We start from the raw sequence: 18,959 nt of genomic DNA on the forward strand, positions 1-18,959 counted from the left end.
GAAATCAAGACACAGATCTGACATGTACATAAGCAAATTTTGAGTTTGTGCATATTGGGGTAGATTTTAAAAAGGTGCGCACAGGTGAAATCGGAGCGGCCTGGAAGGGAACTTCCCTTCCCCCTAACCTCACCTTCCCACCCCTTACCTCCCCCCCCCCCAGCCCTACTCTAAACCCCCCCCCCCCCCCCGTCCTATGTCTTACCTTTTGCGCACACCAGCAGGCTGCCGGCATGCGATCCTCTGACAGCGGCAATGGCCACTCTGTCGGAGGCCTCTGGCCCCGCTCCCAGACCGCCCCTTTTGTAAAAGCTCCGGGACTTACACGCATCCCGGGGCTTTACGCTCATCGCCGGGCCTTTTTAAAATAGGCCCAGTGCACGTAACCTTTTTAAAATCCGGTCCATTATGAATTCAAGCTAAAACAAAGAATGTCAGAAGTTTTACCGGAGTCTAAATCCTGCCTGTATTAAAAAGGTAAGATCATGCCACTATTATTAGTAGCAATAGTCTCTTATCTTCGGCAGTCTATCATTAAAACCCAGCCTCTAGCCTATATCAGGCACCGCTCATGTTAATTATGTTATTACCCCCTTATATCTTAATCCAAGTTAATTCGACCTGTTCATTGTAAGACATTTACTTGTCATTGTTGTTATTGTTTAAAATGTAAACCGAATTGATCAATAATTTTGTTATTGGAAAGTCGGTATAGAAAAATGCTAAATAAAATAAATAAATAAAATTGAAAGTTAAAAAATGTTAAAAGTATGGTTCTTTGCCACTGTGCATTTTGGTTTCTTGGCTTTGGGTCTGTGAAAGATTGGCCACCCTTGCTTTATGGTATCAGTTTAGTAGGTTTAATTGGCCATTAAAATTTTGAAATTTTTACTTTAAGTCCATTTCATACTGCCTTTCATTCATATCACTGTTGGACTGGATTTAGTTTTGTTTGTTTGTTGTTTTTTTTTCATTTTAATTTATTAAGCATTTCAATTTTTCAAAAGGATTTTACACAGTATTGAACAAGATATTATTATACAAACATTTATATATGACAAATCATTGCCCATATAACTGTGATAGCCCAAATAGATTTATCAGAAATAATGAGATTCTGATAAAATGAAAAGAGCAGATTTCTATAGAAATACTTCCTCAAACATTAATGTAAGAGAAGTTTTGTTTGTTTTTTTTCTTTTTTTAAATTATCAAATGCAAGCCTTTTCAGTGTTTTACTTTCAATTGACTGGTGATCTTTAAGTGACTTCTGGGCACCCAGCTGTCATCCGGTATATAATGATCCCTGTTTATTCTTCATTCTAGTGTTCACATCACTTGTGCGAGTCTGAAGTTTTTCCACAATGCTGTGTTAAAGTCTTTCCCTGAAGCAGAGACTTGGACAATTTTGAAAAATGGCTCATGTTGGATGTGGATTTTTAATTTGTTCAGCATGGATTCATTAGCAGCACACAAATGAGCATTCTGATAGGTTATTAAGCTTATAATATTATTTCAATTTTGTAGATTTTTGGGATACTTACAGACATAATTGTGATTTCTGAGTACATAATTTCACATTGGATATCACATTTAAAATCGGTGAGCCAATGATTACAAGTGAGCTGTGTAAGTTTAACAATATTTTACTATCTGTACTCCATCTCCTATTATGATGGCAATTCTTCAGATCAAGGTAACAGAATAACAATTAAAGTTCAACCTATCAGCAATGATTAATATTAATTGTTTATCACAGACATGGCTATCTTTCTATTTGTGCTTATATTGTCCAGCCCTTCCAGTTTTTTGGAACTTCTTCCTTTTTGTATTAAAACCGGTATCATCACAAAAGAACCTCAATATTAAAATCATATTCTAATTTGCATCTACCACTGTCCAAAGCCAGAGTATATGCTAATGGGTATACATACCTCTTCTAGTATTGATAGGCCCACCCCGCATAGCCAGCACCAGTTTTAAAGTACACCCTTCCGAGATGCTAGAATACAAAGAAAAAGAAAATCATCAAATGACTGTGTGCAATTTGACAACAGAAAAACACAAACTGCTCACTTATCTATAAGCCCTCCAGCACTCACACACCTGTAATCATTCAAGCAATAGTCATCCTCTAGCTCCATGTTATTCCAAATCAAGTGCTGCTGGGAGACAGGAATACCTGCAAAAAATTGGAAAACTGTATTCAAATATAACATAAGGAATAGCCACGCAGCAAAAATCCAGAGTACCCAAAGCTTAGAAGACAGAACAGTTAGAGCCTTACATCCAGTGTTATATGCAGAGCAGAATGAGAGGAGAAACTAATCACCAACTTTAAAACCGTGACAATCCCTCAGACCCCTGACATTTTCTTACTAGAAAGATATCCAAGCAATGCAAAGCTTTGCAATAATATACAGTATAATACTGAGCATTTAAGATCTGGCAAAAAAAGTGCAAAAGGGCTGCACAATTTTGAGAATGCTAAACTAACCACTATGTTGAATTACAAAATTGGAAATTTCATGACAGAAAAGTTTTACAAGTTTTTTTTTTTTTTTGGGGGGGGGGGGGGGGGGGGGGGACTTAAAAATGAAAAAGAAACTTTAGGGGTGGAGGGGAGGCCTAAGTCTATACACACGAGATTAGTTTCTGGTGCCAGACCAAGTGCTTTGTTTGAGTAATATCCATAAAGACAAATGCTTAAGCAGTTCAGAAAAACACACAATTCAAGACCTCAAGGCAAGAAATGAACAATGTCCATAACATGCAAACAGTTCATACAAATTCAAGAGCAAACCCATTGTAATTCATAATCTCAAGGTGCAGGATCCTTAAATTAATCCCTAAATTATTCAAGAATACATGAAATTCCGAATGTAGCTTCAAGGTACAAAGCTTTTGGATTAATCCATCTCCATCAATTTATAGAAAACAGCACACATAATTCATGAACTTCAAGGTGAAAGCATACATTTCAAACCATGAACATAAGTGAAGAACTTTAAAGTGCAAACATGCCCAATGAATCCGGAAATCTTTCAAAGTGCAGCTGCTGTTATAGTTAATTCTTAAACTCTCAGAATGCAAGCCTGCTGTAAATCAGAGAAACTGCCAGTGTAGTTTAGAAATCAAGGCCTGAACTAAGCACATTTATTAACACATGCAGATTATAGTCAGTGTAGTTTGTCTCATGCTTCCTTATCTATGTGGAACCAGAACCTCTGACCACTGGCAATCCCCAAAATGTGTAGGGGAAAAGGGGGTTAATATAAGCAGAACTGAACTAACAGGAAGCACTGGTCAAGATTTACTGGGGCATCTTGCCAGAACATTACAATTGCCAACAAATTATAAAGATGGAATATTTTTCTCAAGAAAGAAAAGGGACCCACACTATTTTGGCATGGCAGTGCCTGCAGCAAGAGATTCTTTATAGATCAATACCTCCAAGGGGGAAAACAATCCTAACAGTTCTTATTCTCTCCTTTTCTTTCCAGTGCTGAATGCTTCCACAGCTTTTGAATTAGCATATTAGTTACTGGAGGTATTTTTCTCTCTTTCATCTTCTGGAAAATAAAGATGCTTACTTGACATGTTCTCTGAAGACAGTAATTCAAATAGGCCATTGAACTACACATTACTGCTGAACAGAGGAAACTTCCAGAGCTTTCTAAAAATGCAAGAGATTTTTTCCACTCATAGGCAGCAGCTCCCAAACCAAAAGTGGCCATGTGGTGCAGTGTACGGCTACCGAAAAAAAATAAAGGAAGCTTGGATCCAACAGTGCAGGTACAGAAGAAGATTTGGATTCCCTGACGCCATACATGTGCTACCACAGTCAGGCATCTAGTGAAGACTGCTAGAGAAGATGATGGGTTGAAGGGACGTACTCTACACCATTAATGAGAAGAATCCACTGTGAAGCGGAGGTAGCACTTGTGGGTGGAACAGATAAGAATATGCACATGCCATATGCAGATTTGAAAATGAGTGTGCACATAAATTCTCCCTTCTGGATGTAGGGAAGAAAAAAGGCTGAAAGAATTTAACTAGAATTTCTCGGAGCACATGCTTGCTCATCTTTTCAAACTCAAAATACATCTCAAGCTATCCGATTTCTTGGGGATGAGAATACATTGGGAGTAGAATCCCTGCCCATGTTGGAGCATTGGGATTGGCACCAATGTTTGTTGCAGAAGAAATGATTCCATCTCTAATCAGAGATGCGTTAAGTGACACAAATCCGGATTGAGGGTCAAATACTAAGATGGTAGGCAGGTGATATGTAAACAGTATCTAGATTTCATGACGTTTAGGATCCACTAGGCTTTGGTTATCCAATGCCACCTCTCTAGGGAGGTCAGGATTCTGCCTCCCACTGAAGTGAGCAATTGTGGCACATTTGTTAGGATCAAGAATTAGGCCTGAGTATTGGTTGGGCCTGCTGCACTACCTCAGGTTGATGGCCTAGAAGTGGTTTCTACTGTTGAGCCTGAAAAGGAGAGAGCAGGTACTTTTGAAGAGGGCAGAAAGGATGCCATTGATGATCCGGCCTCTTGTTAGAGTAGGAGGAGTGTATCAAAGAGGAAGATTGCTCAATTTCATTGATAGTGGCTAGATTGCCACATTGATTGTTTTGGGGTTTTTTTTGCAAGTTGTTTCCATGCTCTTTTCTGCAAGGAGGAGTTCCTCAGAGAAGGCAGCCCCACAAACATTTCATGAATGCGGTCATGAAAGTTGCTGTCAACCAGGTCATGTGTCGAGCTCCAACTGAGCTAGTCAAAGTATACGAAATGGCATCAAATATTTCATGGACTAAGTGTGATATGCACTCTTCTGCATTTAGAGGTAGTTGAGGATGATAATCTCCATCTTTGTTTGTTTAAACAAGGAGTTTATAATATACATGAGCCCAAGGCATTAGGATAGAAAAGACTACCTTGAATTCAAATTCTGACTTCTCTAGCTCCTAGACCGCTGCTGCTTCCAGTATTTCAGTCTTCCCCCTTTGGAGCATAAATCTCTGGTATGGCATAATTGCTGTGGTGGTTATGTAGTTTCCAGTTGTACCACAACTGGTTAGCTAAAGCTGGGATGTATTCAAATACACAATCCTTGGATCTGGGTCACAAGTCATGGAATTTTTCCACATTGTTATGTCCCTCTTTTATAAGATACTCTGGTCTAGCATAGCAGCTGGCTTTGTTATTAAGATCAGTATTTGAAGAAGAACAAAGACCTCTCCATAATATTCACAATAGTAGTTCAGGTGAGAGAACAATTGAGGTGGTTGTAGACCCCATTTTGAAAAATTAGATGGAACATTGGAATGGAAAAAATATACCTGCTGTTTTTATCTAGATGGGGTACTTGGCAGAAGGGACTCTCTCCTTGGAAACAAAATACTCAGAAGGAACTATGAAGACTCATCTGTGGATAGGCATTAAAGAGATACACCTTTTCTGAGGCTAAAATTGGCACTGTGCCTGGCCACAAACATTAGTACAATCTGGTATAGGATCAGGGCTGAGATTTAGAGTCCTTAAATCCCATGAGATGTAGTCTGCACTTGTATCTATAGAAGCTGTAATAGACTAGCGCTGCCAGCACCCAAAGATTTATTTTATATAATAAAATTTCTATACAGGTATTTGGCAGAGCTGTCATATCGGTTTACATCGTGTCGTAATACAATTAAAACATTAAAAATAACATTACAAACAATAAAAACAATGTTGCTAAAAATTTAACTTTCAAATACACTTTATAATAAAAAGGTCCTAAATGTACAAACACACAACCCTATCAACGTACACTGTATGTGTCAGCGAATAGGACCACATTGATGTAACAAAACACGACAGTTTGTCCCATGGTGCAGTAATAGAGACAGCCCAGAGTGGCATAAGAAAGAGTGAGAACTAAGTATAATTCAACAGTTTCCAGCGTTCCAGCCTGTTACCCTGAGCAACAAGCTTCAGACAGATCATAAATCCACCGTGTGTGGCATGGATATCTCATGAGCCCAGTTCAGCCACAGCTCTGTAGGAATTGATGCGCCTTATCAGGGGTATCAAAAAAATGGACTTTCTCTTGGTACCATATTTTCAGCTTTGCAGGGAATAATAAAGAGAATCGTATTTGTTTTTTAAAGAGCTCCGTGCACACTGGGGTAAAAGCTCTGCGTAGCTCGGAGAAACGACTTGAGTAGTCCTGAAACACTTATTTTTTGCCCCTTGTAGACTATATCTTGGCGTTTCCGGTAAGCTTGCCAGATATCTTGTTTATGCCTGAAATTAAGGAGCTTCGCGATGACTAACCTGGGTTTGTTTTGCTTGTCCGCTTTCCCCCCCCTAAGCGATACGCCCGTTCCACAACCAAGGTACCTTGCAGGGCCGGGAGGCCAAGTTCCTCTGGCAGCCATTTTTCAAGTAGCAAACACAGCTTGTGGTCTGCCACAGTTTCGGGGAATCCCATAAACCGAAGATTTCCCCGGCGGTTACGGTTCTCTAAATCATCAAGTTTGTGTTCCAGCGCGTTGATTTTTTTCTCCTGTGCTATTATTTTCGTTAAGTTAGCATTTACGTTGTCTTCAACGACAGCTATACGGCCTTCCGCTGTGTCTAATAGGGGGGTGATTTACGTTAAGGCATTACAGACCTCCGTCAGCCTCTCCTCTAGACCGGCTAATTTCTCGCTTAATTTTTCATCCAACGCAGCTCGGACAGTTTCTTTTATGTCTGCCAGCGAGATCGCGGGCGCTTGTGCGTCCCCTGCTGAATCGAGTCCGGTCGCCATTTTAGGTTCAGGTCCTCGTGATTTCTCTCTATCCTTTTTAGTACTCCGGGAGGCCATTCCGGGCGGCGTTTTTTGCATGAAACGGACAATGGACATATGTCCTTGCCCTGAGAGGCTAATCAGCTGTTTGGTGGAGTTCTCAGAGCTCAGATGTTGATGGGTGGTGGGGCCGGCACCCGGAGCCTAGAGAAACCCGTCTGCTAGGCTCATCACATCACGTGATCTCTACAAACACACAATGTTGAAACATTTGACAGACAGTCTTACTCATCTTCACTTGTCAATAGGTTCTCGTTTCTCATTTGCGGTCACCTTCATTGAATACCTGGTGAAACAGCCATGTTTTAACCATTTTTCTCAAAGTTGCTATATTTGTTTCAAGTCGCATCTCTACTGGTAAACTATTCCAAATTTTTTGGCCGGCAAGAGATAAGGCTCTCTCTCTTGCTGCTGTTAGTTTTGCTGACACCATCGAGGGAATGGATAGAAGACCTTTATTTGCAGATCGTAAGTTTCTTTGAGGTGTATGTAACCGTACTGCGGTGTTCAGCCATTCCACCTTTTCCCCCGTGTATTGCCTTGTGGAGCATGCATAATGACAAACTGTGCCCGCTGTTCGATTGGAAACCAATGGAGCTCCTTAATATAGGGGTAATATATGCTCTTTTCTGTTAGTACCTGTCAGTATTCGTGCGGCCGCGTTTTGCATTATTTGCAGAGGTCGGATTGTTGAGTTTGGTAAGCCGAGCAACAGGGCGTTGCAGTAATTGATGGATGAGAAAATTAAGGCCTGAAGCACCGTTCTGAAGTCTTTTGGCTTTAGTAGGGGTTTTAATCTCCTCAATACAAGCAGTTTATAATAACCTTCTTTCATTTTGCTATGTGATTTTTGAAGGTTAATTCTTGATCTAATTGAACCCCGAGATCTCTAATTGATGAAGACGTCGATCTGACAGTTTTCGTGGTTCAGCGTCAGGTTACTATTATTTGGTGACATTTTTCTTTCTAGTACTATTTTTTCTGACTTTGCGATATTAATACTGAGTTTCATTTGGTTTAGCAGTTGTTTGATTACATTGAGGTAAAGTGATATTAGTTGGAAGGCATTCTCTAATGTGCTGGTAACTGGAATTAAGATCTGTATGACATCGGCATACAGATAGTACTTTAATCCGAGTCCTGATAGTACATGGCATAATGGAAGTACGTAAATATTAAATAAGGTTGCTGACAACGCAGAGCCTTGTGGTACTCCAGTATCAAGGTTCATAACTTCAGAAGAGCTATCTTCAATCTTAACTTGATATGTTCTGTTTAGGAATGATGTTAACCACTTTAATGGTTTGCTACATATTCCAATTTCAGTTAATCTGTTGACCATAATTTTGTGGTCAACAGTGTGAAATACTGCTGAGAGATAGAGTCATCAGGCCCAGACTGCTATGACAGCGACTCAGCAAGACTATTGCTTGTCCATGCGGTGGTGGCATGCTGGAGCCCTGCACCGAAGTGCATTGGTGCATCAATGCCTTGTGCCAGCATTGTCATCATAGAAGTTAGAAATAAACAGAGCCGCCAGGTAACTCACAACAATAGATATGAAAGAAAAGGGAAACCAAAATATATATTAAAAAAAGAAATGGGTCAATCAGAATATAATAAACATCAAAATAAGGTGTCAGCAAGCCTGATGGCACATTCAAAGAAAATGAACTGCCCAGTCATTTCAATTTTCCACCTTGTAACAAACGTGGTCGGCGTTTCAGTGAGATCTTACTGTAAATCTGAGACCTGCTGGTCCAAATCGATGTCTTTATTGTTATACTTTGGATTACAGTTTACCCCTAATGAAGTTTTCCTAAGCGAAACACTGGCCGTGTCGGGCTTTTCTTTCAGATCTTTGTCATCAGGATTGATCTGAATGGACTTAATACTATTCAAAGAGTTTTTTCTGCTTAAAAAATTATTTCACTATATTTGCACATGAACATGTTTGGTTTCCCTTTTCTTTCATAGCATTGCCATGCCATGTCTAGTGCACCATGTCTCATGCCATATCAAGTGCATCAGTGACATCAGGACTTGTCTTGCGCCTGTGGCACTGGGAAAGAGGCCCTGCACTGGCTACGCTGCATTTGTCATTGTGACTGGCATATCCCCAGTATTGTTTTGGTGCACTGAATGGCTCCAGTGGAAGTGGCTGGGCACAGAGACAGACAAACTGAATGCTTAAATGGTTCCAAGAATCTTTGAACTGGAGGCCAGCAGTCTTACCTCAGTGCTCCCAACAAGGAACAAGCTTCGGTCTGTGGAGCTCCAAAGTGCTGATGGAAAGGAGGAGTGAAGTTTATTCCCCCACCCCCAATTCTTTTCTTTTTGTTCAGTACTTATATGCAAGGATTTCTCCTCAGAAACAAGTTATTTTCTCTTGTTTTTCCTTAAAATGTAGCACTAAGCAGAGCTGTGTGGCTGCTGAAGCAGCAAGCAACTTCAAAAATAGAGGTAAAATGTTACATTAAAAAAGTGCGTGCTTGTGCTCGAACTAAAAATGATGGAGGAGGCTCACATGGGAATTCCCACACTTGCTCAGTAGAACTCAAAGCTTTACTTGACAGGAGAGGGGTCTGTTCGGTGCCACTGGATGACATCATCCACAAGTAATGGCTAATTCAGCCTGCTTATCAATGGAAAAAAAGGAATAAGGCTATTCTTTGGCAGAATAACCAACACTACAACTAAGTATTAAACTGCTCCCCGAGGCCACTGAAAAAAACCTATCCATCAGGCATGCCAAAAAGAAACAGGGGAGCTATGGAGCTACTCCAGCATGAGAACAGCTATGCATGAGTAGAGAAGTTTCCTCCAACTGAAGTCCATGCTCTTCTCGCATGACACACTTGTGTGACTGGGTGAACCTGTTAGTCTTCAGAAAAGGAAAAAATATCCAGAGAAAAAGTATTGCAAGCAAAAAGCTCTTCTAAAAAAAAAAACCCACTGTGGAACTCTTGCCCCAAGGGCTCAATTTAAACGATGGTGCAAAAATCCTACAATGCTGTTACATAAGATCTAATTGCAGTTTTTCCATTTCAATAAGCTGCAGGCAATTAACACCTTGGGCAAAAGATGCCCTATTTCAAAATTATCTAAGAATATTATCAAGGTTCCTGAATATAATCTAAAGCAAGAATCGCACAGATTTCATACTTAAACAGGAAAGAAGCCCCAGCCATCACAACCCCAAAATATTCTGTATGACAAAAAGTAATGCAAGTAGATTTTAATTCTTGATGGTACTATACTAACCCTGTCATCAACCCTTCAATACAGTATTTATTTAAGATACTTATTTCTTACTATGGCGAAATGGGGGTTTTGCCTGCTTTGTGGTTTGTTGTTCTGCCTGTAACATTCCCCTCCCAGAGAGCTTGCGCGCGCCAACAAAAGTATGCGATCGCGTTATGTTTTAAAATCTACCCTAATGTCTCTCAGCCAAAATCAACGTAATCTGGAAAAAAAAAATAAAAATAAATTCAACAAGAAGAAAGATAAGATACTAGCAGTGGAATAGATTAATAAGGATATTACTAAGAGACATTGTGTACTGTGGTATCCCCACTGAATAGTAACATCAGGCCGGTGACGTGGCAGATCAGCCTGCCACAATTACCAGGCTGCCTGCGGTAGAGGTGCGCTTGGTGAGTTGTGCTGGGGATTTTGAATTATTAGCTGTGGTCGGGTCTGTTACAAAAACAAAAAAAGGGAGAATATAATAAAACAGCAAAAAGGGGTCTCCCTCAAGCATAAAGTTGGCGCTCACTCCCAAGCTTCTCATTTTATTCACAAGTCTCCTAAGCAGGACCATATCAAAAGTTTTGTTGAAATCCAAGTAGATGACATCGAGCACTCTCTCTCGATCCAATTCTTTTGTCAACCAATCAAAAAAAAAAAAAAAAAAAATCAGATGAGTCTGACAGGACCTTCCCCTGGTGAATCCATGCTGCCTCAGGTCCAGCAATCCTCCTGAATGTAATAGTTCACTATTCTTTCCTTCAGCAGTCTCCTCCATTAAGTTTTCCCACCACAGAGGTGAGGCTAACCAGCCTGTTTCCAGCCTTCTCTCTGCGCCCACTCTTGTGAAGCGGAACCATCACCGCTCTTCTCCAATCACTCGGCACCACTCCTGTTTCTAGGGATCTATTGAACAGGTCATGCAGCAGACCCGCCAGCACATCTCTGAGCTTCCTCAGTATCCTAGGATGAATATCCTAGGATACCATCACATTCAAAAAAAGACTCAAAACCTGGCTTTTCACACAAGCCTACACCTGAACTGATCTTTTATATCACTTTTCCTGCCTGGTTAATGATCTCTTTATCCCACATTGCTTAATAATCCTTGAATTAATCTGAATTTCCCTCCTGCCAATCTTCAACCACTTGTTACATGATTAACCTAATTTATAGGAATTCTGCTAGTTAAAATTGTATATATTGTATATTGTATAAGTTATTATTTATTCAATTCAATGTTGTCCAAGTTCCATAGTTTCCCTGTTCTCTGTAAGACATTCGTGTTAAGTCATTTCTAAGTTCTATGTAAACCGAAGTGATTGGTAACATTGTTACCAGAACGTCGGTATATAAAAATGTTAAATAAATAAAATAAATAAATAAATATCATCCTCCCCCATGGCTTTATCCACTTTCAGTTTTCCTAGCTCTTTCCATACATTCTCTTCTGTAAACAGAGTTTTGTCTACTCCACCCCCCATCCACTATCTTATCATCCAGCGACTGTCCTTCTCCAGGGTTTTCTTTAGTGAACACCAAACTAAAGTATTTGTTTAATATTTCCGCCATTTCTTCGTCTCTCTCCACACATTGATCCTTTTCACCTTTCAATTTCACTATACCACTTTGGATCTTTCTCCTTTCTCTGATTTATCTGAAAAAGTGTTTGTCACCTCACTTTACCTCTTTAGCAATCCTTTCTTCCACCTTACTTTTTGCTTTCTTGATTACTTTATTAGTCTCCTTCAGTTTCACCAGATATTCTTCCCTGTGTTCCCTTTTTTGGGATCCTTGATATTTCTTGAACACTGTTCTTTTTGCCTTTATTTTATCAGCCACCTCCTTTGAGAACCAGATTGGTTTCTTATTGCAGTTACTTTTGTTTACTTTTCAAACATATAGATTTGTTGCCTTTGTAATTGCTCCTTTTAGTTTGTCCCACTATTGTTCCACCTCACTTATTTTCTCCCAGTCTTCTAGTTCCACCTCCAGGTACTTCCCCATTTTAACAAAGTCCGTATCCTATTTGCAATATCAAACCATACCATTTAATGATCACTGATGCTGAGGTGGGCACCCATGGGGACATTAGAGACATTATCCCTATTAGTGAGTACTAAGTCTAATATAACTCCTTCCCTCGTGGGTTCCATTACCATTTGTTTGAACAGAGCCCCTTGCAGGGCATCTACTCTCTCACCACTTCTGTTAGATTATGAAGAATGTATTCTTCAGTCTATGTCCAGCAGATTAAAATCTCCAAACAATCAAAACCTCTCCCTTCTTTCTCACCTTTTGGATGTCTTCAACCAGATCTCTGTCTAGTTCTTCCATTTGAGTCAAAGGCCTGTACACCATTCCAGTAAAAATAGATGCACCATCATCTTCTTAGGATGGCCCATAATGTTTCTTCTTTACCCCACATTCCTTGCAGTTCAGTTGCTTGGATATTGTTTTTGACAAAGAGCTACTCCTCCCAGTTTTCCATCCTTCCTTAAGTTATAGCCGGTATGGCTGCAACCCAATCATGTCTCCATAACAGCAACAATGTCTAAATCCGCCTCCACCATTAGGGCTTACAGGATTGCCGGCGACACAGATTGTACCACATAAGCCGGCGCAATGGGGTTCATCAAAGCAGCATCCGCATAGAACAGGGCATGAGCAAAGGAACCCAGCAGCCAATCCCTAACAAGCCTCAGATTACAAGCCTTGTTGTATAAAGCCAAATCCGGCACGCCCAGCCCGCCCCTTCCCCACCTAGATTTCAACCAGGATAATGGCAGATGTGCTTTCCCTCCCCTCCATAGAAATCTCCCCAGCGCTGTAAGTCCTTCCGTCGTATGAGAATTGGCAAATTTTGAAGGAGATAAAGCCACCTAGGCAATATCATCATTTTAAATAGATTTATCCTGCCAAGCAGAGACAGCGGTAATTTGGTCCATGTCGCTAACTGTGCAATGGTAGCCTGCAATCTCTGTGGGACATTAGTCTGATAAACACAGTCAGGATCCGCAGGAAGATTAATACCCAAATATGATAAATTATCTTGGGCCCATTGTAAAGGAAAATCCCCCTGCCACTGTGCAGGGAGTGTGTTGGGGTAAGCCAAGACCGAGGATTTAGACTCATTTAAACGTAATCCGGAGAAACGGCCAAATTCCCCAATCGTATCCAATAATACCGGCAATGATCGTTGGGGGTTCTGTTATGAAGACCAGCAGGTCGTCCGCGAAAGCCACCCCCTTAAACATTTGCAGGCCCAATCTCACTCCCCGGATATTCCTGTTTTGGTGTATTGCTAACATGAGCGGTTCCAATTGTAATATAAACAGTAGTGGGGACAACGGGCATCCCTGTCTTGTACCCCTAGCGACCACAAATGGGCTGGACAGCCCACTATTGGCCCAAATCACCACCCAGGGGTCCGTATATAATAGACTAATGGCCTGAAGGTAAAATCCCTCAAACCCCATTCTCCGTAGTATGTAAAACAAGTATTTCCACTCTACTCTATCAAAGGCTTTTTCGGCATCGAAACTTATTACTAGGTGTGACTGTTCTAACTGCCTACAAATGGTTTGAGCTATCAATACTCTACGTATGTTGGCTAAAGCATACCTCTGTCGAATAAAACCCACTTGGTGATCCCCTACCAACATGGGCAACAAAGGAGCCAAGCGTTCTGCCAGGATTTGCGCCAGTATTTTATGATCTAGATTTAGTAAAGAGATCAGGCGGTACGATTACGGTCTCAAGGGATCTTTGTTTGGTTTAGGTATCAAAGTAATGAAAGCCAGATTTTCGTGTGGGGAGAAAGATCCTCGCTCTATCAGTTCTGTATAATTTGCCGCCAGCGGTTCCGCTATCTGATCTACCACCCCTTTAAAAAATTCTGCAGTGTAGCCATCAGGTCCAGGTGTCTTTAGACTTGGTAGGCCTCTGATAATCTGAACTACCTCTTCTTTCTGTATGGGCTGATTTAGCCGCTCCCTTTGTTGTAGAGTCAGTGTGGAAATTGGCAAATCATTACAAAACCTGTCCCTCGTCTCCTCTGACCCCCCCTTCGAGGTATAGAGAGCCAAATAAAACTCTCTAAATCTTTCCAAAATACCATCAGTATCTTGAATCACCTGGGAGGATGTCGTTCTTAGCGCCGGGATAAACCTCTTAGACCGTGCCGCCCGAATCATATTTGCCATCATTCGCCCTGTTTTATTGCTATATTGATGTAACTGAAATTGGTAATAAACAAAGCTTTTCTTCGTCCGTTGATGTATCAGGGAATTAAGTGCAAACTGTATCGAGTGATATGCGGCCCACGCTTCCTCCCCACCCCCTGCTATTAAGCGAATCCTAGCTCCGCACATCTGATTATTCAACGATATTATACGACGATCCAAAACTCGTTTACGGTGTGAAACGTAGGAGATTATCTCCCCCCTAAGGACTGCCTTGGCCGTGGACCAAAACAGGGCCGGTTGAGCCATGTGTAATTTATTGTGGGATTCATATTCTGTCCATTTAGCTCGCAAGAAGTTCCGAAATTTCGTGTCATTGGTCAAAAAGTAGGGATATCTCCAGATACACGCTGGCGAATAGCCTTTATTGAATTGCAAATCAACCCAAACAGGTGCGTGATCTGAAATTACTATATTTCCAATCTTTGCATTTGTGACGAAAGAAAAGGCATGATCACTAATTAAAAAATAATCAATCCTGGAGTGAGAGGCATGAGCTCGGGACAGGTGTGTAAAGTCCCGTTCCGTAGGATTAAGCACTCGCCATACATCCAACAAATGAAATGCTTGTTCTAACAACTGGGGTCCTCTGCCCGCTCCCCACTCCCGTACGCGCGACGCTGAAGAATCCAGATCAGCGTCTCGTATGGTATTAAAATCCCCCCTAATCAACAAAATCTCATTGATAAGGAAGTAAATGGGAGTAGATCCTACGATAGAATAGTGGGCTATAAGTATTGGGGGCATATATATTGCATAAAACCACTGTCTTACCATAAATCTCTGAGATCAGAATAATATAGCGGCCTTGAGGATCCGCTATTTCCTTGCTAATTTTTATGAGAAGTGTCTTGTGAATCAATATGGTGACACCTGCCGACCTCGATGACCCCGCAGCAAAACGAGCCTCCCCAACCCAATCTCATCGTAATTTAGCATGCTCTTCCACAGAAAGATGAGTCTCCTGCAGATTAGCTATCTTAATCTCCTTTTTTTTTTAGCTGAGAGATTATTTTAGAGCGTTTAATTGGCGAATTTATTACACACACATTCCAAGAAACCAACCTAATGGGATTACTCATAGCATAAACCAAAGGAAGTCTTTGTCGATGAGAATACCAAAACCCAATGGAAAGAGCCCCCCCAGCTAGAGCTCCCCCCAGAGAAAACTTTCCACAGTTCCATGACACCATGCAGGCAGAAGCAGTGATTTAGTAGAACAGCAGCATTGCCTTCACTCTGTGCGATTACCCCCCACCTTCCCCCCCCAACCCCATCATTCGTCTTAACCATGTTCCCCAACCAAACCTTTGTTCCCCCAGTTCCACCCCCCGCCCACATCCCAAGTCCCCTTGGCTCATCCCCCAACCACGTACTTTCTTCCCTCGTTCCCTTGCTCCCATAAGGCGAGACCTGAGATCACGTATAGATGTGTCCCTAACTTTGCCCCACCAAACATCAGATAACCAAACAACTAATGGGAACTAACCGTCTCCCCACCTTCCCCATAAAGTAAGCTGTTGAAAAAAAAAACGTAAGCGAGTGGCACGCTCTGTATTACTATTAAAAAAACAAAAAAACAAAAACAAAAGAGAGGGGAAGTCTTACAGGCACACTCTGCTCCCCTATGTGGTGCCTCTAAAAACAAGGCCCAGAGGCGCTATCACTTGTTCTCTGTGGTTCCACTTGAAACAATTCTAGCTAACTATTCTTGTGCCTGTATTAAGTTACCAGTAATAGAAAACAATCTAAATAAAATGTGTATGAGAGATGACAATCAGTACCACCCTTCAAGTTATGAGAATTCCCCACAGCCCAACCCATTTTTATGAGAAATCTTGTAATATAGAGTGTACACCATATGAAAATGTCAGTAAGGAACTCTGGCTGCACCATCCGCTGGATCTGCGAAGGGTCCTGCTGCAGCGTTTCACTCTGTGTTCACACCCCTCTGTTCAATTCCAGCGAATCTAAGCCCCCAGCGTCCACAAGAGTGACCTCTCTCACAGCCGACCCGAACTCCAAATGTTAGAACAGACCCTGGAGCCTTGCGCAAGTGTGATGATCAGTCTTGAGATTAAAACATCCCGCCAGAAAGTTATCATAACATAGTCAAGTTATAGCCCAAGTACTGGTCACAGGTCCAGGGAGTCTCCAGTCATTCAAAGGGAAATTTCAAAGAAAAAAAATTAAGCAATATCTGAAATGTCCCGCCGGGTGCTGTGCTCTTAGGAATCCAATGCTAGCAGCTAACCCTATTTCTGGGTTCATTCTAATACCTCCCACTGGAGACTTGTAAATCCAAATATCTGTATTATCTAAGCGAGTACCACCATCTTCTCCCACTCTCAGAGTTAAGGCACCCAGATTCTGATACAGTCACTCCCTGCATCCCACTGCTGCCCTACATCAGTACATTTTATTGTAAAAATAAAGAAGAGAGAAAAAAAACAAAACTGCAGAGTATTAAGTAAGCAATGAGTCCATGAAACTTTTTGCAGAGTCCACTGTAGTGAAAGTTTGAACCGAATCCTGGGCCCAGATCCGTAAACGCGCCGGGAAGAGTAGTGCAAATTTAGTTCCCTGCTTATGCAACTTGGAGCAGAGAGGTGAAAAAGCACGCCTTGCCTCGGATACAGCTGCTGAAAAATCCTGATGGTGTGTTCCTTATAGCGCAGGTCTCTTTGTTTTTGGGATGCCCTCCAAAGCTCTGCTTTGTGTGCGGAGTTTAAAATCTTTGCTATTACCAGTCTGGGCCTTCCCCCCACCGAGGTTCTTGCTCCCAGCCTGTGAGCACGCTCCACAGTCAGCTTCCCCCGCAGATGAGGCAAGGCAAGCACCTCTGGGAGCCAGGATTCTATTAGAGCACACAGAGAGACTGCTCCTCTATTTCCTCTGGAAAGCCCAAAAATCTTAAGTTATCTCGACGAGCCCTGTTTTCCAGCTCTTCTACCTTGGCCTGCAGGGCCTGTATGCTCTTATCTTCTGCCTCCATTCTGACACGTGTGTGCCCCACAGACTCCTCCAGCTCGGAGATCCTTGTCTCTGCATTCTCCAGCCTAGGAGGGATCGCTGCTAGTGAGTCTCTCACCTCCCCCAGCTGCAAGGTAAGCAGCGTCAACTTTTCATCCAAAGCTTCTCGGATAGCTAATTTTATTTCTTCGATCGTTAGCTGTGAGTGGGGGGAGGGAGACTCACCGTTCGTCACGGCTGCCATCTTGTCCTCGGAGACCAGCTCTTTCTCTTTTCCCTTTTTCACGCTCCGTGTGGTCATCGAGGACCGCGGCTGTCCCCGAGTTGAAATCGCTGACATGTACTCTGTCCCCTGCTCGTTTTTAGTGCTTTTTCAATTCGTTTTTCCCCACGGATTGTACGCGATTGGTGGGGCAAAGCTGGAGCCTGGAAGAAACGCTGCCTTCCGGCTACCACATCACGTGACCTCCCATTCCAGCGATATAGTAACTTATAACAATGCTCCTGTATAGAAGCAGAGATAGAGCTTTTCACTACCTTAAACACCACAACATCCCAGTCATCCTCGGATAAGTGGGTGTCCAGGTTCTGAGACCAGGCTGTAATATGTGCAAATGTGTAGGGTGAGTGTACGTTAAGTATGGCATATACTTTTGAAATTACCCCCTTAATTTTAATCACAGTACTCACAATAATTTTCAAATAAAGATTTAGATAGGTGCAATGTCTTGTCCTCCTGTAATGCTGTCAAGAAATGCCAAACCTGGGCAAAGCTCAGAAAATCTGCTCACACCCCTGATATTTACCTCTGAAATCAGCTAAAGTCATCATAGCGCCCTCCCTTCCAGAGGTGACCTATGCATGCAATGCCATATTCAACCCACTTAGAAAAAGTTTTGGATTCCATGCCCATCGAGAAACAAGTATTGTGAAATAAATGGGAAGGTTGAAAATGTTTAAAGGGGCCCACTATTCTTACCCTCCACTGATTCCAGACTGAGCGTATTCCCTAACGCTAGTGGCATATAGGTTACTGGTCTCCAGGTTGATTTGGGCTGCCAAGGTAGTGCTCACAACGGCATCAAACAGAGCATGGCTTGTTCTAGCCGCACCCATTGTTTAACATCGCGCTGATTATAAGCTTCCACTAAAGCCCGAAGATGTGCCGTTCCAAAATACCACAACAGGTTGGGGACACCCCATCCACCATTTTCCCTACTGGGAATCCTGCCACCAAGAAATCAAACGTCTCCTCAATAGCCTAAATCTAGTACTAAACTCCTCCAAGACCGAACTACTACTCATAGCTCCAGAGAACAGCAATCTCACCGCCTCTCAGCTAACCAACCCACAAACCACTCAAGTGAGAGATCTAGGAGTGATAATTGACAAAGGATTGAACTTCAAAGCCTCCATCAACAGAACGACCAAAGATTGCTTCCACAAACTCCAAGTTTTAAAAAGGATAAGACCTCTTTTCCATGCCCAAGATTTCAGAACGATCCTCCAAGCAATTATTTTCTCAAAGTTAGATTACTGTAACGCTATCTTACTTGGTCTCCCTTCCTCATACACCAAACCTCTCCAAATGGTTCAAAACGCAGCAGCCTGTCTACTAACAAACACCAGGAAAAGAGACCATATCTCCCC

General features: G+C 41.9%; 1 protein-coding gene across 13 annotated transcripts in view; it reads right to left on the reverse strand.

Annotated features, from left to right (window-relative positions):
• ZFAND4 (zinc finger AN1-type containing 4) overlaps positions 1-18,959 on the reverse strand; it is a 217,234-nt gene that overhangs the window by 166,881 nt on the left and 31,394 nt on the right. For all 13 annotated transcript variants that reach the window (XM_029609188.1, XM_029609190.1, XM_029609189.1 and 10 more), the window contains 2 exons: positions 2,107-2,182; positions 1,935-2,002 (listed from right to left, as the gene is read on the reverse strand). In XM_029609188.1, coding sequence (XP_029465048.1) covers positions 1,935-2,002; positions 2,107-2,182 — 144 coding nt within the window. The remainder of the gene's footprint in view (positions 1-1,934; positions 2,003-2,106; positions 2,183-18,959) is intronic.

This window comes from Rhinatrema bivittatum, chromosome 7, assembly GCF_901001135.1.
Source record: "Rhinatrema bivittatum chromosome 7, aRhiBiv1.1, whole genome shotgun sequence".
Classification (NCBI taxonomy): domain Eukaryota; kingdom Metazoa; phylum Chordata; class Amphibia; order Gymnophiona; family Rhinatrematidae; genus Rhinatrema; species Rhinatrema bivittatum.